The following is a 25,398-nucleotide window of genomic DNA, read 5'->3' on the forward strand; positions in this document are numbered from 1 at the left end:
TGTATACATGTACATTAGGCTGCGTTCACATAGAAGTATTCGGTATTCGCTATTCGCTATTCGCTTTTCGGTATTCGCTATTCGGGCCCTGAATAAACCATCACCCGCACCGTCAACTCACCATCCCATGCAGTGAGGATTTCTTCCTCCTACATCCTACCAAATCTTATTAACAATTTCTAAACTGCATCAGAATGTCAGTCTACATGCTTATTTTTGCTAAAGGGCAAATCCAGACCAAAACTGTCATTATTTCATAAACGAGAGACGGTATACGCTGCAAGAAAATCGAACAAGTTCGATTCCCACTTTGCTATGCTTTTCGCAGCTATTCGGTACTTTCGAATAGTGCCCTCCTATGCGCACCGGTGTGAGGAAATCCTATCGTTCGATTCAAGCTATTCGCGTGCCCTCGAAAAACGAGCCCGAATACCCGAATAGTATACTTCTATGTGAACGCAGCCTAACAGAAACGATCTATTACTATAGCTGCGACATCATTCAGTTATGCCTCTGAGGAATTTGGTCATTCCATGATCGAAGGCTGGTAGGCCTGCATACAGCAGTCCGAACGCCTAGAATATAGAAACCCCATTCCATCGGTGGGAGCTTTCACGGGAGCTAACATTGATTATACCGTTTATATGGATTCAAATTTTTACAGTTGTTGTTTCTATCCCAAACTCACATTTTGGAACTTTCTTAAAGCACTAATGCTGGGTTTTTGTTTCATCTGCCAATGGTTACCTTTACACGGAATGGTCGCTCTTTTCTCCTAACTTGTTTTTTGTTTTTGTTTTTGTTTTTCATCCAAGTCGCTGTTGGCCTAAAAACCTATGAGTAAAAAAAAAAAGAAAAAAGGTCAAAAGGTCAAAGACATCAATTAGTTAAATGCTAGCGGTAAACATGTCAGAGATATATAACATACGAAAAAATATTACACTGAAATGCAATAATTATCATTCTTTTTTAACAGAATCGATGTTCAATTTCCTATTCAGCCGTGATTTTGGTGCATTACTCATTGTAATAAAATTACAATTGTTCATACTGAAGAGTACGTAGAAGCTAAAGTGTGTTCTTCAGCTGGATGCTACAATGCAGTTGATTTCCTGACATGAATTCAGTAAACCTTTGAGTTTACAGTGTCCCACACAGAAACTTTATCGTTGCGAACATTTTATTTACCAAGGTAATTTCTTCTTTGCCAAGTATGGTCATTGAATGACTAAGAAGGAACATGGGAAGGGGAAAGAACGACACCAGGCGTTCATGATGTGAGTGACACGAGACACTAAGTGTAAAACAAGGCGTTTTTATAGACACCGCCCGAAAATAGCAAATATAAGGGTGTCCATGATACTTTGCTTTTGCTCATAATTCAATGCGTTTTGAGTTGCATTTATTACTCTTGATATCATTTCTATACCTTATGTTATTATAAAAAGAAAAAAAATTGTAGATGACTTTGGAAGAAAGCAAAGTATTATTAACAATGGATATCATTGGCAAATGCACGCATGCATCACATCACGAAAAGGGTCGATGTTTTTCTGTGTTTGTTTTTCTTGTCATCTGTATACTTACCGACTTCTTCGTATTTGCATGTCAGTGTGAATAACAATTAAATTAGTATTGTGTATAGAGCCGAGATAGATGTGCAGAGGCCGCGGGGGGGGGGGGGGGTCCCCACGCGCTTTGACTCGTCAAAAACAAAACAGAAGCCAAACAAAAGAAAATAACATTCCCATTATAATCATTATGAATTTCCAAAGGTTCTGTTCTTAGATTCTTCCCGTCTAACGATGGGGGTACCATTGACATATTGACCTCGACATCCCCGGTCCTGCACCCCCACCACCCCCCATGTACCCCCTCCCCCGAAAAATGTTCCGCGGCCCCTGATGTATTCGCCTCTGTGTTTGTACCATACATTTCTCATTACAAAGGCCAAGCTGTAGAAAGTTTGAGTGAATAAAGGATCCGACAGAGTAAAAACGCCTTGGTTGCACTCATCTACTTCATCCGCCTATGAGTAGCCGTAGTTGATAATGCCCCAACAGATATTCATTAAATTTTGTTTGTATGATATCATATTCCTTAAATAAGGAGCAGGTTTCCAGGTTATAACGTAACTGCAAATTATGTCCTCTTAAAGAATATCGATGAATTTGAATTAATTAGGAAACCTGCCTTTTGAGACTTATCAATAGAAAGGAAGGAACGTGAAAGGAAGCAAACATGCAGATCCGAGTAGTTATTATGCAGGGGAAAAAAAGTGGCGAAACGTGGCTTCATTGCCTGTTGCAATCTGTGCCACATGGGAAGGATTTCACCATTGCTCAGGGATCCAAGCAGCAATCAAATACTAGGTGTTACAAAAAACATTTCCTGCTTTTTATCCTTAATAGTTCGAAAACTATATATCAGATAACACTGACATTGATTATTAATAACTGAATAGTGTACAATTTAGTTGGAGGTGATTTGAATATGAGAGCATGAATCAGTTTCGTTAGGCTCCGTTCACATAGAAGTATTCGGTATTCGCTATTCGCTATTCGCTATTCGGGCCCCGAATACACCATCACCCGCACCGTCAACTCACCATCCCATGCAGTGAGGATTTCTTCCTCCTACATCCTACCAAATCTTATTAACAATTTCTAAACTGCATCAGAATGTCAGTCTACATGCTTATTTTTGCTAAAGGGCAAATCCAGACCAAAATTGTCATTATTTCATAAACGAGAGACGGTATACGCTGCAAGAAAATCGAACAAGTTCGATTCCCACTTTGCTATACTTTTCGCAGCTATTCGGTACTTTCGAATAGTGCCCTCCTATGTGAACCGGTGTGAGGAAATCCTATCGTTCGATTCAAGCTATTCGCGTGCCCTCGAAAAACGAGCCCGAATACCCGAATAGTATACTTCTATGTGAACGCAGCCTTAGATTCATGATTAATTTTGGTCAAATTTGAACCCTCTGTACGAAATTGAACTTTACTACACAAGAACCAGTGATGTGAGTGTGTTCTTACAATCATGACCCTGAACAATAGACATGAATACCACGAATACCAGAGCTCGCTGCTGAATATAGGCTATTGGACTCTTGCTCCAATTAGGCACATGAATGCTTTATTAAGAATTCATGATGGATTGCCCTGCATGGGCACTGCTAGTCTGAATTCATGATAAAGGTAAAATGTATATGCACATAAAAATGGTATAAGAATGTTTAAGTATAAGCATGTTTCATATGCTTGCATACACTACATTTCAGGATGACTGAATAAAGACTAGCTGTGATGGTGGAATTTCTCATGAATATGTAATAGAGCAATCCAATCTTGGCCATTGTTCAGGACCACTGTAAGGGTATTTACCACACACTCCCATACACACCTATTAACCCCTGTGCAAAATTAAAATTTTGTACAGAGTGTTGATGACAGAGTAAAATCTGAAACTTTAACTTAAAAATAAATCTTAAATTCAATGAAACTAATTTGTGCTATCATTTCTAAATTACCTCATACTAAATTGTACACTATTCAGCTATTGCTCATATCAATGCCAGTGTTATCTATATAGTTTTTGAACTATTAATGATCAAAAGAGGGAAATGATTTTATAACACCTAGTACATTACGCTGTGAAGACGAGGAAACACAATCATGACGACAGCTAGTCAACACTGACAACCGTGCACCTATCCAGAGAAGTCACCTGACAAGTTCTTTTTTTTTTTCCATTTCGCAATTGACAAGTAAAACCTTACATTTTGTTTAACTTTTAACAAATAAACAGAAATAAGCAGTTTACACAGAATGCGAGGAGCAACTTTATCCCATTTCGTGCAATAACATGATTCTGATATAGCCTAGGTACAGTTGTACGTTATCATCTGCTACAAATTGCAATGAGCGGTTAACAATCAAGGACATTTTACTTCTCATCGACAGTGTTTACCTGTGGAAGAATATCTACTAATGATGACATGTACTCCTGACAATGCAGCTGTAATGATGACAGCTGAAACTGGGGTTGCACTTTTTGTGAAAAAGGAAAATCGAGACATCTTCATCTTTGGTGTGCCCATGAGTCCCATGTCAACAGTTGCGCCTCTCCAAAGGCTTAAAGGGGCATTGCAGACGATTTTCATAATTTCACATCATATCGTAGTACATAAATAGACAGCTCCATAGATAGATTTCTGGAATTTATTGTGGTCTTGAGAAGAGAGACCAATAAACTGAAAATCTTAAACAAATTACACTGAACAGTGTTGATGACATCAGAGCCTCACATATTTCAGAAACGTAGCAGTGTAATTCCATTACAATATCGCTTGCTCAACGAGTTCACCTGTGAAGAATCTATGTACATGCGCAGAAAATCAAGAAATTAAGAAAAATGCTTGTACAGTTGTAGTGTACATTGGGAAATTATCGCTCAAGTAATGCCATTTCATTTGCAAAATATTACAAGGAAAAGCAAATATTTTGGCAAGTTGCTATATTTGTGATTTGTTATGCTACTTTAAATACATGAAAGTCAGGATACATGTGCGTTGCATGGTATGTACATGTATCTCTCACAGTGATTTAAATAACATTGTTTTCAAAAAGGCGAAGTATTGAACACGTGCAAGTTCGACTAAAATATGTCCGAAAGGTGTCGTTTATATGCTTTGTTTTGTTTGGTTGTTGTTGTTTTCGACGACGCGTATTTCTGAAAAAGGCGTGGACAACCGTTCATTATTGGAGAAGGCGGTCCCTCTCACATTTTAGGTCTATAAATAGTGGAGACAGCACTTAATGGAGAAGTTCAAGATGTCGGGGCTGGCTAAAATCTATGTGGTAGAAAGGTTCGAGTAACGTTAAGAGAAAAGGCACAGAAAACACGTTCTGTTGGAACAGTGTACTATCTGACAAAGGATGGCCAGGGCTGTGGAAGAATGATTCCTTACTGTACTGTAATAAGACTGATACCGAGCAAGCAGAAACACTTCTCAATGCTGACGTCGGTCAACGACTCATGTTGACCGGGCATGCGCCTGACCAGAAAAAGTAAGGTAAGTTAGCAAAATGAATGTTTGTAGGGCCTATACGTATCTGTGCAAGATGCTTAACTTTAAAGGACACGGTCACCTTCATTAACATAATGATTGAAGAGAATGTAGCAACAGGGGGACATCATTGAAAGTTTGAGGAAAATCGGACAATCCGTTCAAAAGTTATGAATTTTTGAAGTGTTTGTGCAGTCACCGTTGGATGAGAAGACTACTGCAGTGTATAATGTCACATGCGTACAACAATAAGGAAAATATAAAGAGAATTTCACAAAATTTCATATTTTGAAAAAAAATTACACATTCCCTTGACTCGTTACTGACATATGTTATGGGTAATATTATTCCCATTGCCTTTAGAAAGGGGCAAGTCAAGTGCTCTTTTATTATGCGAAAAAAGTGAAAATATGTTGAATTTTCTTTAAATTTTCTTTATACGGTTGTACTCATATGACATCACGAGCCTTAGTAGTCTCCTCATCCAGCAGTTCCAACACAAGACTTTAAAAATTCATATCTTTTGCATCGATTGTCCAATTTTCCTCAAACTTTCACTGATGTGTTCTACTAATATTGCTGCATTCTCTCAATCCTTACATTAAAGGGAAGGTAAACCCAAAGAACAATGTGGATTGAGTGAACGCAGCAACATTAGTAGAACACATTAGTGAAAGTTTGAGGAAAATCGGACAATCGATGCAAAAGTTATGAATTTTTAAAGTTTTGGTGTTGGAACCGCTGAAGGAGGAGACTACTAGAGGATATGACGTATGAGTGGACAACAATACAAAGAAAATATAAAGGAAATTCAACAAAAATTCACTTTTCTAGAATTATGAAAGAGCAATGGACCAACCGTTTTCAGAAAGCAGGGGGAATAATTGCTACCCTTAACATATGTCAACATCAAGTTGATGGAATTTGTAATTTTCATGAAAAATGGATTTTTGCAGAATTTTCTTTATATTTTCTTGGTATTGTTGTCCACTCATACGTCATATCCTCTAGTAGTCTCCTCATCCAGCGGTTCCAACATCAAAACTTTAAAAATTCATAACTTTTGCATCGATTGTCCGATTTTCTTCAAATTTTCACTGATGTGTTCTACTAATGTTGTTGCTTTCACTCAATCCACATTGCTCTTGGGGTTTATCTTCCCTTTAATGAAGGTGAATTTGTCCTTTAAACCATTGGTAGTAATGAATGTTCGAGTTATCACATCTAATGCTTCTGTGTGGATCAGTTGCATCACAAAACACTTTTTTTTTCTTTTTTCATTTCACAAATGATTTTTGTTTTGTAGATCTTCACGAAAATCACGGACTTTCAAGTTGACAGGGAGGCAGTCAACAAGTTTGGAAGGCCGGAAACTGTAACTGTCGCGGAAACGAGAGGGGCACCTCTTAAGAGAAGGCTTAGTGTAACCGGCGATGTAGCCGACGTGAGTATTTTGAATTTCATATTGCTGTGCAGTATTCTACCGGCAAAATATTGCGTACATTAATATGGCACACTTTTTGTTTTCGTTTGGAAAAAGCGAAAAGTTTGAGGGCGCCTTTAATATGGGTACAACATTTTTACAATCGCGGCAAAAAAAAAACCAAACAAACAAACAAACAAACAAACAACTTTCTCATACACGTTGTACTTCCAATTCATTTGGTCAAACTGGGACTATGTGCTCACGTGACTTTGCACAAGTTTGTGTATTGACGTGTGCGGAATTTAGCAATTATTAAAACTCGTCGAGGTAAACTTGTATATTTCATGTGACTTCGTAAACATCATTGTCATTAAATCTGCACCGTTATCAGTCAGCCATTACAATAATCCATATAACATGTCAGGTGTGCATAATGTCGATAGCTGATGTGGGAAACGAATGCAGAGTGTCTTGCTCAGTGAACGGAAGTTTACGCCCGATAAACGAATTACAGTATGAACCATGATAGTAATTCTACAGTTCAGAGATAAATGGTTTGCAGTAACAGTTTTGCTGAGCGTGAAACAACAGGCTTTAGCTTTGAGATCGTCCACATGTGGCTCGACCATGCATGAATCACATGACGTTGAGATAGCTGTCACCGTATTGACCGTTTAGCCATAAGAGATTTCTTTGAATGTTTCGTGACTAACTATATTTTCTTATTTTCTTCGATTTTAAGGGGGGGGGGGTACAAAAGGAACTCTTACCTGAATAAACCTTATTTTGGGAAAAGGCAAGCTGGAGCTTTGCATGATTGTTTGGGAAAGATTTGTAAACTACTCCTAATTAGAAATATTTCGGTGAAAAATGACGATAGACTCTCTATTTAAAGGAATTTTCGGGGATTTTTCCCCCAACATTGAGCCCCGAAAATATGGTTACAGCTCGTTATTCCGAAGGTTCATTATTCAGAAGGTTAGTTAATCCGAAGGTTCGTTATTCCGAAGATTCGTTATTCCAAAGGTTCGTTAATCCGAAAATAAAACAAGATTCGTTATTCCGAAGGTTCGTTATTCCGAAGCTTCGTTAATCCGAAAACGACATAAGGTTCCTTTTTCCGAAGGTTCGTTAATCCGAAAACGAAATATGGTTCGTTAATCCGAAAATGTAATAGGGTTCGTAATTCCGAAGGTTCGTTAAATCGAAAATGAAATAAGGTTCGTTATTCCGAAGATTCGTTAATCCGAAAATGAAATAAGGCTCGTTATTCCGAAGGTTCGTTGATCCGAAAATAAAATAAGGTTCGTTATTTGAAGGTTCGCTAATCCGAAAATAATCATACTCTGTTTGGACACATAAACACATACGAACACATGTAAACAGGCACACACAAACGCACGCGATTCCATACAAACTTTTATCAAACTTACCCCCCCCCCCCCCAATAAAATGTTGGGGGGGGGGGGGCAAAACGATTTTTTGTTATACTCTGTTTTTACAAAAAGTTCCTACCGTGAAGGGGGTATCCCCCCTCCCACACCCTCCCCCGCTCGGTCACTTCGCTCCCTTGCCGAAGATCTCATACCGTCACACAATGTATACCCCCTATGTTATGATCATAGTCATTCAAATTGATTTTTTTCAATATGTTAATTCCCTTGAAATTCGTTTTTAAATGCTCTATAAACGCAACTTTTACACTCTGTTTTTACAAAAAGTCCCTATATCATACCGTGAAGGGGGTATCCCCCCCCCCCACACCCTCCCCACTTGAATATGAGACCGTTCTGAAGTAAATAATTTTCTCAAAACAATACTATATAATGTACTTTTAAATGAATCCCACAAGAATTGGAACAATCATCCCCCAGCATTCCCACTGATTCCTACTGATCAGTTACCAGCCACCCCCTTTAAATAAGAAGCATGGTTTCCATGTTACTATGTAACTGCAACGTAGGTCCTGTTAAAAGATATCGATGAATTTGAATTAATTGGGAAACCTGCCCTTTTAAGACTTACAATAGAAATTTGGCAAACCATACCATAAAAGGTATACTGACTTTGAAAAAGAATGCAACGACCTGCAATAAACTCTAGTTCTTCTTTGTGTGCCATCACATTCATTCCCCATGCTTGAAGGTATGTGAGCATGGTGAGTGAAATTTGCGCACATTTGACTCATTGGTACAAGGGGAGTTAGAGAGAGAGAGAGAGAGAGAGAGAGAGAGAGAGAGAGAAAGGGAGAGAGAGAGTGAGTTGGTGTTAACACCATGACTTCCTAGTTGTCACAGAGGTGAAACATCCGGAGAGTTGCATACCGAGCCTCAAAAAAGAATGACTAAATTGGGTAGTTTAACCCTATAAAGCCCAAGCTATTTTGACCCCTTCCAGGCCCAAGGGGGGGGGGGGGGGCATATTGTGCCACCCCCCCTATATAACTTCTTTATTATATGATGTATGACCGTCATATTTGGCACATGGGTAGAGCAACTCATACTCTACAAGACCCAACATTTGAAATTTCCCAAGGTCATCCACTGAGGGCGCTATTAACCGAAATACATAGGAAATACGCTAAAATCATGTTTTTTCTTTTTATTTCTTTATCCCAAGTATATATGTTTTTATTTCATATCAATCATTTTCATATTTACCACAAAGGAAAAGCAAGTCAACCTTCACTATTTGTTACTGTTGAAATTTCTCAAGGTCAACATGTGGGGGCGCTATTCAATACAATATAAAGAAATATATGAAACCTATGATGTATTGCTTGGAATGGGTACATATATTTGTACCATATTCCATATTTCCAAAATATTGAAATTTTGAGTTTGCAGATTGATAATATGATGAAGAAATGATATTACAGGCAAAGCTTGTGTGAAGATAACACAAAATAAAAGGGTAATCTTTGGAAAATGCTGTATTTTCGATTATTTCTATTATGTCTATTGTTTGATGCCTATGTCATATAAAAAATAAAGGAAATAATAAGAAGACCATTTCAGGGTAATTCACAACCATAATAACTACACATTTTGGTCCTTCAGCAAATAATAGCCAAGAAAACCCCCATTTCATCCATTATTATATTGTTAACTGAAATTTGAACAGAAAATCATGCAAAATCTGACGAACATGGTTGTCAGTTTACGGTTGCCATGGCAACCAGCAATATCGGACATAGCTAAATTATATATCAAAATGTTCGCAATAAGATTTTAGGAAAAGTCACCAAATTTGGTTGAAATCGAGTAAAAGGCATAGGAGTGCATGGCAAACGAAAATATGGCGGGGGGGGGGGGGCACAATGTGCCCCCCTTGGGCTTTATAGGGTTAATGAGCAAGCGAATTACATAACTCGTTGCAAAAATGGTTGAAGAGCCAGGAGGGGGTGCGAAGGGGGGGGGGATCGATGCGAATAAAAGCCCATTGAAACTGAATGTATTTTCATGGATCTACTATACACACATGGACTATGAACGGGGTCTTTCTTTGGATCCGACCTGCTTCACCGCCACCTGATTATGTATACATCTTGATGAGTACATGTACATTCAGATATTTGGACAATGACGATTGTGTAATCGTTCATCGTCACTGACAAAAGAACAATTTCCCTCATTTCGGTTTTAATTCGCTGAGGTGTTAATCGACAATGACGGGGAGTAGCAAACCTCAAATCATAAATTTGGTGTCACATTTTAGTAGGCCTTATCACTGTAAAAGTGGACGCTGTCGTCTACCATCTCATTACTGTCCATGTTTACTCTGAAATTATGTGCGAAAAAGTGGAAAAAATTACTGATTACAATTTACAACCAGCCTGCCGAAATACTTGCTTTCTTTTGTTAAATACGTGCATTTCGCAAATGAAATTAACTGAGCGATGATTTCCAAATGTGTACTACAGTGCACTTGCATTTTTAGAGAGTATCTTCTGCACATTTAGTTTTTAGATATCTCAAAGCGCCGTATTGTTTTTACTCCAGGCTGCATGGCTGTCGGTGATACGTGATGAGATCAACGCCAATGGCAGGAAAGCATCTTTAAAATGCCATTGTGACGCTTTTGACATCATAAACAGGTGTTTGAATTAATGAACAAGCGATGAATTTCCATGTGTACAGGGAGGTGTTACAGAGATGGAGTGGCAACTCTTCGTAATTCATGCAAACACATGTTTGGGTTCAAGGCGGTACAATGGGATGTCTAGCATTCCATTACGCTTTGAAGTCATGCCTCGGCACCGCTCTAGTTGCAAGACGAAGTTCGGAGACGAAGAACGCATTTCACCTTTCGTTGAATTACAAGCTTTATTTCACCGCAAAATTTTGAATGAAATACTCGAATTGATTTAGAATAGTTTAGGAAAGAATTCAAAATCATTAACATGTATTTCTAGTTTATTCTTGATTCGCAAATCGAAAGGAAATGAAAATTGGGCCCTCTTAAAAACCTAATTTTTTACTATAATGCGCACATTTCCGCATGTTAATTTTCTATCTGTTAATAAGGGGATATTTTGATCTTTCAAATAAAGTACTCCGTTCAAGCGTTTTCCAGCGTGTTTTTAATCTATTTGCTGTTAAAATTGTGAGTTTTACACTGCATTTTGATTCGCTGCTCCAATTCAAGGTACACAAATTCATTGTTGCCATCACATTGAAAGAGAGAGCGAATTGCAGTAGGAGCAAATATTTCTAGATGTGAGAGCGCTAGTCCCGACTATTGATGCTCTTTTTTTTGTCAAAGCACATGTTTAACACCTGTAGTTGAACGCATAACTTCTCGGCGGTGCCGCGCATGACTTCAAAGGAGAGCTTTAGTTGCCTCTCCTTCTCTAGCACCTCCCTGATGTGTAGTAGGTCCATGGTACCACGGTTATTATGTTTTGAAGTAGGGGGCTGGGGAGAGGGAGATTTGATAGAATTCGGTGTTACGGAAACAAGAATTCCAAAGTGCACTTGCGAGGCATATTCTTCACATTATATTAATGTTACTCCTATTTATTCATTACCATATCAAAACGGCATGAATACTTATCTTAACACGCAAAAGTGACTTAACAGGAGACTGTATGGCTTGACAAAAGCTCACGAAGTGATTGCAAGCGACGAAATTTGTGTGGAGAGAACAATCTCTCCAAACAAATTTGGGAAGGAGAGCTATTCCTTATGAGTACAAATATGACCTAAGGAATAGCTCTCCTTCCCAACGAAAAACACCCCCTAGAAAATGTTTACAAGCCAACCAACAAGAGGTTTTTGTACAGTCATTTTCTTTCACGTGAATATCTTGTATACAAACTGTTCTCACTGCGTGCACGCTCAGGGATATACAGATATGTCACATACGGATGCCTTCACTTGCGATACTTTTGTCATGCAAAATAGGACAACCCCCTCTTGTGTTGCCTAGGAACGCATTCGTTGAAACGTCAGCAGCCAATCAGAGGTCGGCATATGGTCGTGAGTTGACCATTAGCGCATCACCCGCTATGTTTGAATGCGCAGACATTGCATTATATGGGCAGCCACAATACACTTCGTATTCGCTATTCGCACGAAGTAATATCGCTGCAAACTTACGTGTAAAATACGCACTTCATGTTCGCCACTTGCTGCACGAACTTGTACACACGACATATAAAAGCGCATTTGATAGCAGAGCTGAGTCGAATCCAAGCAACTTGAATACACGGAGGGCTTCTTTTATCGTGGTTGCTGCCCTGTGAAGCTGAGGTGGTTTGGCTTTCTTGTCTTTGTTTCCGACATCCGCTGACAAGAAGACTCGCCGAATTCAAGGCCTCATTTACTCCAGCATTCGTCTTCAACTTGCAGAGATTCTTCTGACATTGAATCGCCGGGTCTGTAGCAGAACCCATATAATCATGGCACTTCGAACAAACAACGCAAATGTAAGTGACCTCTGGTAGAAAATACAATTGTGAGCACATGCAATGGATGTCTGTTCCTACCCGGTGTGGTTTAATCAGTGTTAAATTGGTTGGTAAGGTGCAAGGCCAGGGTGTGCCTACAATTCACCATGTTCACTGTATGAAAAATTGTCATGCAACACTTGTAAAACATTGTAAAATGTAGGCCCTAACATTTTTTTACTAATGTCAGTTGTGGCCTGCATTAGGCCTATTATCATCAGACTCATATATTGTTTCTTTTGGTTTTCTCCGTTACCTGCACAGTCAGATTCTAACTGTTACAGTCAGTGCAGTAAATTAAAAACCACAGCACAGAAGGAGCATGCAGGTATAAATTCTGATTTACCATTAAAACTAACGTTATTATGTTAGACATCACTGGCAATGCAGTGCATGTCATGTTGACCGACTAACCAATGTTTTGCTTTTGTTTTGGACTTGGATGTAACCAGTTAAAGTTTTGTAGGGTAGGAAAAAGGGTTTGTCATCATGGACATGGTCATCAGGTCATGACTTTAGAAAAGTGCATGAGCCACCCATAATTGGACCATAACGTTGTGCAAAATTCGATCGCTGGCTAACGTTAGAATCTACATGTGATCGGCCGCCGGTATTCTGTAATTTACCCAAAAGTAAAACGGTAGGCGTATATAAAGCCACATGCATGCGGTCAAATTTGGGCACGGGAGGTCGAAACCTTAAAGGTGCAGGGTTCTTTTTTAAGACCACTTCTTACCTTGTTTAAATTAAGTAGTCTAGCTTTAATAATCGACCCCAATCAGTGTACGGCTTAGACTGGTCTAACCTTTTAATGTTACATTGATTGGGGTTGATTTTAACACTAGAAATCTAGATCACTGTATTTATGGAGTCTAGTGTGGTACACACCAAGCGAAGCCGCCCATATTTCAACCATAACACCATCGGCTACACGCATGTAGAACGAAATCTATTGTTATGCTTTCGTGGTTGAATTTTGGCTTGGAATGGAAGGTCGAACCTTTTGTGTGTTTTATTTTTTTAGTTTTGCTAGCTGCTACAGGGTTAAAAAAAGTTTCTTTCGTATTGAAACCATGTGTGTTTGAAGTTGGTAATTGAAGCATTCTAAAGCTGAACGACTAACTACATTTGTACATGTATGCTTGTAGTAGTTAGAATCTAATAAATTATCTACATTTTCAATTCCATTGCCGACAAACATACACAGGTGAACCTCTATGGTGGTGGTAAACTGTTCAGCGTCAACAACGAAAATGCCAGTGCAAGGTTGGGCGCTAAGTCCATGGCCGCCAAACCCACCCAGAGGGCTGCCCTTGGAAACATCAGCAATGTGGCCAGGACAACGCATGCTGCAGGCAAAAAGGTAAGAATATGCGAAGAATGGGGGTGGGATAATTTGTTCATTCTCCAGGAAATATAAATTTATTATGCTTGGGAAGGCAGGAGTAGTGGAAGTCATAGAACAAACTTTCACCTAAGTTTAAATGTGCACGACAGGTTGTGTACACCAGCATAGTATCCAATAAAGTGTGAACAAGCCAATGTGTGCTGTTTAGTGCATTTGGAATTAATGCCCATTCTGAACGAAAGTAAATTCAATAACAATATGATCTCATATCGGAATGATGCAATGTGTGCAAATCGCATGATACCGGTACTGCACATTCAATGTAACTTGAGGAAGATCATAGTGCTGATGAACTTTAGATCTGGAGAAAAATGGGGCTGCATTTTCATCAGAAGGGACGGATCACAGAACCCACCATAATACTGATTTTCTGTGCCTGACTGAAATTTCCACCATCTTGAATGTGACCTTAAAGGAGACCTCCCAGATGATTTTTCGAAAGTCACTTTTGGACACCTTGGAACTGCTTATACTGGGTAATAAAGAGTTTCAGATAATGAGGAATAATCTTGAATGTTTTTCAATTTCATAAATCGCAATGAACAAAGGATGATGACATACAATTGAGAGCTTCAACTTGGAGTGCGTGGTTGGATGCTCAAGGAAGCAGAACAAAAGAAAGTGTGCACAATAGTACATTCTACACAGCTCACAGGTGAGCTTATTAGAAAGCAAATTGTATTGTAATGAACTAGACCAGTTCTGCAATGTATTCAGATTTTATGCATGCTTTGTTTACAAAAGATGCCCATAACAACCACAAAGCTTGCTGGAGGGTTGCCCAACAGAGCAACAACTAAGTTAATTCCTGCCTTTTTTTTATAATGTAACTTAATGAGAGGGAGCAGGCAAATGATACATTATTACACTGTATAGGAAAAGAAAATCCATAGATTGTGGTAAATTACAGAAACAGTCTATTACACTGCTACTGACTACATTACTGGAATATGTGAGCCTCCTACAATGTCATCATCCTTGTTCATTGAAATGTCAGTCTATTGTTTTTTTGGTTTTTTTGGTTTTTCAGCCCAAGGAGTACAATAAATTCCACAAATCTATGCATGGCACTATCGATTTATGGACTGCATGTTGTGAAATTGTCTGGGATGACCTTTTAAATGAATCTGTTCTATAACGGTTATCATTTTGTCAGGTGGTCAAAAAAGACACAAAGCCAAAAGCGCTGGTCAAATCCAAAGCAACCTCTTCTCTGCAATCGGTGGTCAACCTGCCTGTGGACAATAGGCCCAAAGATGTTTGCCGGTCACTCTCGCCTGAGCCAATGGATGCCATGGAGGTTGACTCTGCCATAGAAGCATTCTCACAACAGCTTGTTGCAGTAAGTGTAACACTATATACTTTGACTACAAATTTGTAACAGTAGTAGCTTAACAATCTGTGCGATCTTGGTCTAGCTTTGCCTACATTTTGCTCAGTGTTCTTTTGCTGGAGACAAATACTTCTTGGTATTTTTTTTTTTTTTTAATTTGTCTAGATGCATACACCCTTTAAAACAAGTCCAAATAAAAGTAACATGGTCATAGAGTACTTATAACTGGCTCTGTGGTGCTTATGAAAGAAATGTGCCGGAAGATGTAGGATATGATACTGCGTGCATCTTATTGAGTATCCTGCGGGTATCTTGTCGAGTATCTATACATAATGTAGATGGGGCCAATTCCAGATGTGCAAGATGCACGAGATTGGAAAGCACTGTCTGATGAAACTGTACAATGTAGATGTTCTGGATACAAGGAGAAGAATTTCCGAGTCTAGGTCAGTGGTTGTGGAGAGTGATACTGTGACAGAAGCTTGCAGAGATAGGATGTGGCTTAACTCATGTTGGTGATGACAATAAAAGTTACCGAATTAAAATGCTTTTCCTCAGCTTCAAGTTGAGGACATTGACCGCGAAGACGGGGACAACCCTCAGCTGTGCAGCGAATATGCCAAGGAGATTTACATCTACATGAGGCAGCTGGAGCGGCAGTTCTCCGTCCCCGAGGGCTACCTCGACCGCGACGACACGCTGATCACGGGTCGCATGCGCCTCATTCTGGTCGACTGGTTGGTGCAGGTTCATCTTCGGTTCCACCTCCTCCAGGAGACTCTCTTCCTCACCATCCAGCTCATAGACAGGTTTCTTGCGGTAAGAGAGAATGTTTTTAGGTGTATCCCCCACCCAGCAAGCGTTCCTGCAAATGTTATTTCCCAATTACATGAACTCTGTGCCTTGTGGAAAGTTATCTGATGATGGGGCAGAAGTTTGCCCATTTGACATTTAGAAACTATGCACAATACTTTGAAATCCCTTCCTGTCTGACATTTCCAAAGCAGGCATCTTACAATTTCTGTTCAATTGTCATACAGTGGGTTAGTATTTGTTCTGTATTATGCTCCTGAATGCTTTTCCTTTCCCCTTCAATCTTTATTCTCAAATCTAGTGTCTCTCCAATTTCTATCTGAATCTGAGATACAGGTATGCCTGTGTGGATTTACTTCAGTATGATGGGATAGTTTGAATTTGTTAATTAGAAATTTTGTTCCAGGCCTCTGCAACTGTGGCTCGGCACAATTTTCAGACCTCTGCACATAATACTGGTTCCAAAACTATTGATGAAATGAGCAGTTTTGTTTGTGATGTGGCATATTGGTAACAAGTGATTTTATTATGTGCTACTTTCAAGTTTGACAATCCAACATGGGTTACCACATTTGATATTTCAAATGTACCATCATGCTACCCAAACATCAAGGTGTGCCTGGGGTTGATTGCATTGATGCCCAGAGTTTGAACCGTTTTCAATCTGACAATGCTCCATTTGTATTCTTATATCTGAACCCTGCAGGAGCACACCGTGTCAAAGGGTAAACTACAGCTTGTTGGAGTGACCGCCATGTTTGTTGCCAGCAAGTACGAGGAAATGTACCCCCCAGAGATCAACGACTTTGTCTATATCACCGACAATGCCTACACAAAGACCCAGATTAGGCAGATGGAGGTCATCATGCTCAAAGGACTCAACTTTGCTCTCGGAAAGCCCCTCTGCCTCCACTTCCTGCGTCGCAACTCAAAAGCTGCTGGGGTATGTCTATCCTTGTCGGGGACTGTGTTGTGAAACATTTAGGAGCTAAAAATATCTTCTACATTTTTTTTTTTTTTCCTGATAGCAGCTCAGAATGATCAAATTGCACATTATCAATACGATGTGTGCATCAAAATCTACTTTCATGTAGTCCCCATGACAGCGCAAGAGATTTTATGCAAATTGAATATGTATTCTGAAATGACTTGTGAACTTGAATAAGTGGTAAAAAGTAAAGATCAATGCAATAGTTGGGAATTGACTTCTCTGCTGCAACAGCCTTTACCTGCTGGGTGAAAATGGGATGGTGGACCAAGATGTCCAAGATGTACCAATAAGCTACTCTGAAACACTCATATTTATTTCTTTCTATGGTAAACTTGTAAAACTTGAGGGAATAAGTGGACTTTTCACTAAGACTGGGCATGGAGTAAGGAAGTTACAAATATACCCAGTTCCAAAATTGAATTTGCATTTTTGAAAGGGGAAAAAAAATGCAAGTTTAGCATTTACTCAAGCATGGGCAGTAATGCAATTTTGGACCAAGGCTGTCACCTTTCCATCTACAAATCTATATTTTCCTCTTTCAATCTTTTAATGACCAGCTGCACAGTGTCGGTACTTTTCTTCATGGTTTGTAGATTCCTAGAAAAGAATTGCGCAAAAAAGCCAAGTTGAAAACTTTCATCCTGTCACCTGTTCCATGCAAAATGCCATTTGGCGCTCCTAAGTTGATTTTGAGCTAGAAGCAACTATGGTAAGATCAGAGTAAACTTCTCTTGGGTTGACAATCTGCACTAAACTTGTTTGGGAAAGGGCCATGAGAAAATGTCATAAGGTTTATACAGTGTATGAGGTTTTTGTGAATTCTAAATAAAATTATTGCTCCTTGCTGGAGTGCAAATGATTACCTAGCTGTGAACCAGGAGCCTACATGGACTCGCTGGCTTTGTTCATGCTCACCGTTCATTATTTGTGCACATATCAACTCTAGGTTGATGCTCAGAAGCACACACTTGCCAAGTACCTGATGGAGCTGACCCTCCCTGAGTATGACATGGTGAAGTACGACCCCTCGGAGATTGCCGCTGCAGCAATCTACCTCTCCATGACTCTCCTGGATCCCGACAGTCGGTGGTGCTCCAAGATGGCCCACTATAGCATGTACAGCGAAGAGCACCTGACTCCCATCGTTCGAAAGCTGGCCAAGATCGTTTGCAAGGACGACTCCACATCACAGAAGTACTCGGCAAGTTACCTCTTTTTTTTTTTCATCCCTTTGCCCCAAGGGTGCCCCAGGGATTTTTTCAGGTTGTGTGTCTGTCCACCTATCCACTACAACATTGTCAAAATTGTAAGAAAATCCCAATTGGATATAATTGATTCAAGGCTCGAGTATGAAACGCTGGGTTTAAATGTAATGAACAGACTTGTCAAAAAGTAATCAAGTAAGTAAAAAATTAAAGGACATGAGATTTGGTTAAATGTCATTTACCATGGTACAATGGCCTACAGTAATGTGATTTGGAAGGATAGCTATTAAAAGAATGGGACACTTTCAGTGAATTGCTTGAAATGAACAGGCAATGTCAAAAGGTCACTGAACACCATATTAATTCATATTGGCTTGCTAAATTTCTAGACCCAAACTAGGAAAATTTCCAAAATAGCGAGATTTGTTAACTAGGTAGCACTATTTTTGACAAATTGAATTTGCCTCAAGAAATTTGTGTGATGCATCCCATCGTGCCTAGCAGCATGTGCGACCCGATCGATCGAGGCAATCTGCACACGAAATGGTGATTGCACAGGTAATTTTTGGAAGGCGCATGCTCAGCTATCAAATTAACTAAAAAAAATCTGGTTAATTCTCTTCAGGCTGATGTGAATAGGAAATGAAAAGGCGTGCCAATTTACGATCTCGAAAAAAAATCAAGCTTGGATTTCATCGGGCTGATGTAGAAACGCCAATTGAGGTAGAGTAATGTGGCAAGAATTTGATACACACGTTCTCTTAAATCTGATCAAGTACTAAATCCTGCTGAACTGGTTGGCTTACTTCAAAGACGACATAAATGCTGTGAATTTGTTTCCTCTAACACTTTTTTCCCCCTCTTTTCATCACAGGCTGTCAAGACAAAATATGCCAGCAATAAGTTCATGAAGATCAGCACCATCCCAGAACTAAAGTCGAGTCTAATAAAGCGACTGGCTGAGGAATCGTAGTGTGTGTGCATTCGTGTAGAACTGCAATAATGGATGGGGCAGTGGACTTCATATGCTGGTGAGCTTCCATACATTGAGCAGACAGAGACTGTCTCCGCAATATTCCAAGACATTTATTGATGAGGACTGCTGGTGGCATTGGAGACGAGTCCTGGATTCTTGGCAATGCTTCACCAGCTGAGAGATAACGATGGATCTGTCGCAACCTTTACATATATTTTAGTGATGTATTCACCCACGTGCAACAAATGTCGATGTGATTTGTCAAGACGACCAGCTGTGTCAGTTTTTAGCATGTGTAGTATAATTGGAAGTTTTAACTGTAAACACAAAAGAGCAGATCAAGCCTTTGAGTAAGTATATGTACAGGCTCTTGCCCTAACCCCCTCCTTTCCCAACCATCCTCCTTTGTGAACTACAGTTAGACCTGGTTTAGCTGCCACTAGTTTTATGCAGCCACTAAAAAAGTCTAAACACCCCCTCCCCACAAACCATACACCCTACCCCCTTCCCCACAGGGGAGTCCCGTTATGCTGTAGTGAGGTTGGATTTTCCAAGTGTACAAATAGGAGGGTCCAGGATTATAACGAGGTAACTTGCGTAGCTGGACTTGATGAACCCCATCATCACCAGAATTCCCTGTACTGTTGTACTTGGTTTCCACTGTAGCGGTCATTGGACTGACATGGCCAGTGGTCACTCGGTTTGCCCTTTGCAGTCTGCATTTCACTGCGTTCATTGTCCACCTGCTTCAGGGTTAGCCCAATCAGCCCCTTGTGCCAAGGTTTCTCTCTGCTTACATTCCCAACTAACTATTCTATTAAAGCCCTTGTGTAATACCAGTAAAAATGTAATGTTGTGAACATTGAAAGAAAAAGAAAATTGGAAAAATGGAAAGATTGATTTTGTTGTTGATGAGGGGGGACACTTTGTTTCTAAAAATGACACTGGATGACCTTTTGCTATGTTTTCAAGAGAATGAAGCTCTGCTAATGTGTTGCTATTGTATACTGATCAAATTTGCAGTCCATCAGTTGTTTGTGGCCACCTACCTATTAAGTATGTAAAATTTCGCTATAGTGGGTTCTGTAGACCGGTTTGACTGTTTATGGAAATTTGAGCACTTTAATGTTTTTTGTTGAGCATAATTGGTGTTTCACCATGTTCAGCATTGTGGAATAAGGGTTGATTTTATGGGGGCAAAGATGTTACCTTGGCACTGAAATAATGAAGTTTAAACATCTGTACTTACTCAGATCCATGTGTGTTTGTCCTTTATGAATATCATCGGGTAGAAACATTTTTTTGCCATCTCATTGAATTAAATGCTGCGCGTATTCTTGGCTGCGTTAATCATCTTTCCCATGTTTGAAACGCGTTTCCATTCCCACTATCAAAACACAGTGGTAAAGGTCTTTTGGATCGAGTTTCTCGAGTTGCGTTTATCATCTCTATCGCGAGTTGAGAGGAAGGCCTTGTCACTAGGCAGCTCCACTGCACTGTTTGACCTGAGGAGCAGAGATCATGTAGTTGCCATGGGTAGGTCTAAGCTATACACATGTTTCAAAACAACCTAGCATTTATCATGTCCACAGAAATATGTCTCTACTCTAACGCCTTAGAGATCACTTTTTTCTGTGTTTCCTAAAGCCATTCCCAACTCCATAATCAAAACAGTTTTGAATTTATCATCTCCTCAAATCTCGCTAAAAGTCATCTGAAAACCCCAATTCTGTGACAGAAGTGAGTTGATAAACACACCCCTTCTTCCTACACTTTGGTGTCGAACATGGAAAATTACCAACAGAAGTGGCAAAAAGTGCTGCAACTTCCGCTGAGCAAATAAATTGTTAATATACAGAGCATTTTGCAAAAGTTCGACCTTGGTTACGAGAGGAAAGCACAAACTCCTGCATAGAACACCTACCCCGCATCATGAATATTCAAACATCCTAGCAGTTTGATTAGTGGCGAAGAATAGTCTATAGAGAGGAGTGGACATCGACAATATCCCCCGTTGAGTAATCTGTACAAAGTCTGTTGATCATGGCTAATGTTAAACTTGTTTCCGTTCATTTCTTTTTTATTGTTAATCACCACTTGAACCATTCAATTGACTTGTTAGTTTTAATAACCTGTTTGAGTTTGTTATGCATGTTACTATGAGCAAGTAAACTGCAGGAAATGCACACCCCAGAACACACATGAGTGGTATCGGATTCATGGCAAGAGTTGTTAAATAGACGTCCAAACTGGATTTCTGCCATACAGCTGTACGTTACATGGCTACTGGTTGCATTTTCCATGAATATATGCATGGAATTGGGTTACAATTTTGACATGCAGGTCTCATATATTCCACTCTCTATAGATTTCTACCAAAATCTTCTCAAGATGATTAGACCAGTCTTGAGAATTAACATTGACAAAATTACTCCCAAATTCTGGAATCATTTTTTTTTTTTTTTTTGCCCAATGAAAGTATTCATAACATGAAGTATCTCCCTGTGACTGTTATTGAATGTATCCAATTTTGACATGGGAATGTTGGCAGCCCTGATTCCAAGCCTATACATGAACTGTATATCAAAAGTCATGATGCAAGCCTGCAAATTGCGCAACTTTTCAAAAAAAAAAAGGAAAACAAAAGGCAAGTTAATGTACGCTATATACATGTATAAGATACAGTCTAAGTTGGATCACCGTAATGCTGATCATCTCTAGCATCTTAGGCAGGGTTAGGTTTCATTGAACTGGGCTTCTAAAATGCATCTTTCAACACCAAGTTCGCAAATTGATCTAAAGGTTTGCTGTAAAAACTGCTTGCAATTATTCTGCATTAGGTTTCAAGGCCATGTTTCAGACTCTCCAAAAAGGTTATGTAGCTGTAACAGCATCACATTGTTGAACATGAATATTTTAGAGGTGAATTAGTTTGTGAAAGAGCAACTTTTAACCACTCGCATTTCCTGTACATTTATTGTCCTTTCATATCTAGCACGTTGCACTTAATCATGCTGTCATCCAACTGTGCACCCAAGTAAAGGGACATGTATGTTTTAAAAAAAGATGTTAAGCAGTACAAAATTAAAAGATTTATTGAGATTATGTATTTTTCTGTTTAGTACATTTGTCTTTTGTTTCAAGTGTGGATTGGTGTAGGTGTGTGTTGCCCCTAATTGATACAGTTGTACAGTGTACAACTGTACACTGTACAAGCTACAGTGTATGTATTTCCAGTGAGTGCATGTAGTGTACTTTGTATCTCTTAGTTTTCAATTACATGTATACACATATTCATGCATTTGTCCATGTTTTTTCAAATACTAATCCTTACAATTTGAACAGTTTGTCATCCTATTCTTTACTAGAATGTTTATAAAGGGGCGCAATTTTTTTTTTCTAAGGGAAACCAAAGCCCAAATATACATGTAGATGTGGATTGAGTGAAAGCAGCAAGTTTGAAGAAAAGTGGACTACTGATTCAAAAGTTACAAATTTCAAGTGTCCATGATGTCATCGCTGGCTAAGGAGGCTGCTGCACTTTGTGACATTTTGGATAAGAGCTTATGAGTGGGTTACCAGGGTGCTGACTGGCCATAAGCCCTGTACGTATACATCACTCTCTCATATTACAGTGTACATAATATTCATGAGAAATTCCACTGTCACAGCTAGTCTTTATTCATCCTGAAATGTAGTGTATGCAAGCACATGAAAACCTGTGCTTTTTTTTTCTTTTCATGTGCATGCATTTTACCCTTTACCATGAATTCAGACTAGCAGTGCCCAGGGCAATCCATCATGAATTATTAATAAAGCATTCATGTGCCTTGGAGCAAGATTCCAGAAGCCTAGTCAGCAGAGCTCTGAAAAGGGTGGTATTCATGGTATTCATGTCTATTGTTCAGGGTCATAAGCACACATACACATCATTGGTTCTTGTGTAAAGTTCAATTTTGTACAGAGGGTTGAAAACGGCAAAATCTGAAACCCAACTTCAAAATGAATCATAAATTTACCCTAACTGATTCATGCTCACATATATTCAAATCACCTCCAATTAAAGGACAAGTTCACCTTCATAGACCTGTGGGTTGAGTGAATGCAGCAATATTAGTGGAGCACATCACTGAGAGTTTGAGGAAAATTGGACAATCTGTTCAAAAGTTATGAATTTTTGAAGTTTCTGCTCAGTCATGGCTGGATGAGAAGACTACTATAGCTTGTGATGTCACATGAGTACAACGATATAAAGACAGTATAAAGAAAATTTAACATTTTCACTTTTCTCGCATAACAAAAGAACACTTGACTTCTTTCTTTCAGAAGGCAAGGGGAATAATATTTCCCTTAACATACACCGTACGTCAGTAACGAGTCGAAGAAATGTGCACTTTATTAAAAAAAAACAAAAACTAAAGTTTTGTGAAATTCTTTTTATTTTCCTTATACCATTGTACACATGTGACATCATACACTGTAGTAGTCTCCTCATTCAGCAGTGATTGCGCAGATGCTCTAAAAATTCATAACTTCTGAACGGATTGTTGGATTTTCCCCAAACTTTCACTGATATGTTCTACCTGGGCCCTATTTTATGAAGATTTAAAATTGATTATATAGTTGATTTCAACTGTAAGTCTATTGCAGCCTGTGTGGTAAGGAAATTTAAAATCGATTTTATCTTTTGATAAAATGGGGCCCTGGTTCTACTAATATTGTTGTATTCACTCAAATCACCTGAGACGCGCTGCCTTGACGCTTGATAAACAGCAGCAGCGGCTTCAGGGACAGCGCGTCTCAGGTGATGTGTGTCTTTTGCCTGAGACGCGCTGTCTTTGAAAATGTTGTTGTTTATCAAGCGTTTTTGATTGTGAGATCATGTTGTTGCCAAATTTTTACCTCCATGAAATAGTCCTTATTACTCTAAAATCTTGTTCTTCAAAATAATCCCCTTAATCGAAAAAAAGCTACGATTATAATTTTTAAATCTTTTCAAGATAATAAAGATACCACTACCTTTGGAAATGAATGATGTTCCTAGGTGTACTGAGTTTGTACTTAGCTCTCTTTTGTATCGTCATGTAGGATAGCAATAATGTGTCCACTTTTATCGCGCGCCTTCGTATCTTGTTATCTACTATCTTTGGTAGAAGTACAGATTTGCGGGCGCGCGCGCTCTGCAGTTCTCGCGCGCTATCGGTAAAGGTACGGTACGGTAAAAGTTGTGCGAACGGTAAGCCCTCTCTTTACGTGAGTATTTTCCCGGTAGTCATGTCAGCTTTGCAACGGTTTTCAAACGGTAATGCTTGAATGAAAGCAGCTCGGTAAGACAATATTTTACCAGTAAGGAACGGTTTTCCCGGTAGAGCATTAAGTTACTTCATAGCGGTAGCATTTATACATGCATAAAATTTGCTATATTATATGAATGACTGCAGATCTGACACCGGAACAGAACGCCTGATCACATTTATATAATCATATATAATAATATATATATTACATATATTATTCATATATTCATATAACCATATATTCATATATTCATATATTTATATATTCATAGTATGGACCTGTTGATCATTTGTGATTATTTGTAATTATTTGTAATTATACAGTTAAGACAAGCTTGATTTCACATAGACCATGTACAAAGTACAGCCGGGCCAAAGGCGGGGCCTAAGGCCGGACCCAAGGCCATGGGCCTTGGCCCAGAACCAGGGGCCCAGAGCCCAAGTGGGCCCAGGCCCGGGGGCCCGGTGGCCCAGGGGCCCAGGGGCTCACGGGGCCCAAGGTCGGGCCGAGGCCAGGAGCCTAAGTGCTGGGCCAAGGCAGGGGGCCCAGCCAGGGGCCACCAGACTGAGACCACTAAGAGTACCAGTCATGACTTGCTGTGATAATGATGTGACAGGCCTGTGCATACACATATTATGTAAATACACTGTACAGGGCTGTGCATATTATGTAAATACACTGTACACTAACTATACACAGCCCAGTCGCTGCATAAATCGCGACAGGGCTGTACCTGAGCAGCCTACAACAAAGAGCAAACACAAAGCAAATTCTACGATTGCATTTAGTTTTGATACTTGACATCATTTTTTGTCACCTCAAACGCATCAAAGACAATTAATGAGACTTCATACCGTACCTGTTTTCCTGGGGTTATTTGTGGGAATTCTGCGATCTGGGTACTATTCGCAAATCTAACATG

At 39.4% G+C, this 25,398-nt stretch overlaps 1 protein-coding gene across 1 annotated transcript; it reads left to right on the plus strand.

Annotated features, from left to right (window-relative positions):
* The first annotated feature begins 12,144 nt into the window (after positions 1-12,144).
* On the plus strand, positions 12,145-22,283 carry LOC140231301 (G2/mitotic-specific cyclin-B-like). The gene is made up of 7 exons (XM_072311453.1): positions 12,145-12,431; positions 13,660-13,815; positions 15,017-15,202; positions 15,752-16,012; positions 16,713-16,949; positions 17,944-18,198; positions 19,077-22,283. Exons 1-7 carry the CDS (start codon positions 12,405-12,407, stop codon positions 19,173-19,175), a joined length of 1,221 nt encoding a protein of 406 aa, XP_072167554.1. The 5' UTR covers positions 12,145-12,404; the 3' UTR covers positions 19,176-22,283.
* Positions 22,284-25,398: the final 3,115 nt, after the last annotated feature.

This window comes from Diadema setosum, chromosome 7, assembly GCF_964275005.1.
Source record: "Diadema setosum chromosome 7, eeDiaSeto1, whole genome shotgun sequence".
NCBI lineage: Eukaryota > Metazoa > Echinodermata > Echinoidea > Diadematoida > Diadematidae > Diadema > Diadema setosum.

Coding starts and splice junctions, on each gene's coding strand:
- LOC140231301 (XM_072311453.1), top strand. CDS start 12,405: ATGGCACTTCGAACAAACAACGCAAAT. Junction 16,950..17,943: donor GCAACTCAAAAGCTGCTGGG/GTATGTCTATCC, acceptor TATCAACTCTAG/GTTGATGCTCAGAAGCACAC. Junction 18,199..19,076: donor CCACATCACAGAAGTACTCG/GCAAGTTACCTC, acceptor TTTTCATCACAG/GCTGTCAAGACAAAATATGC.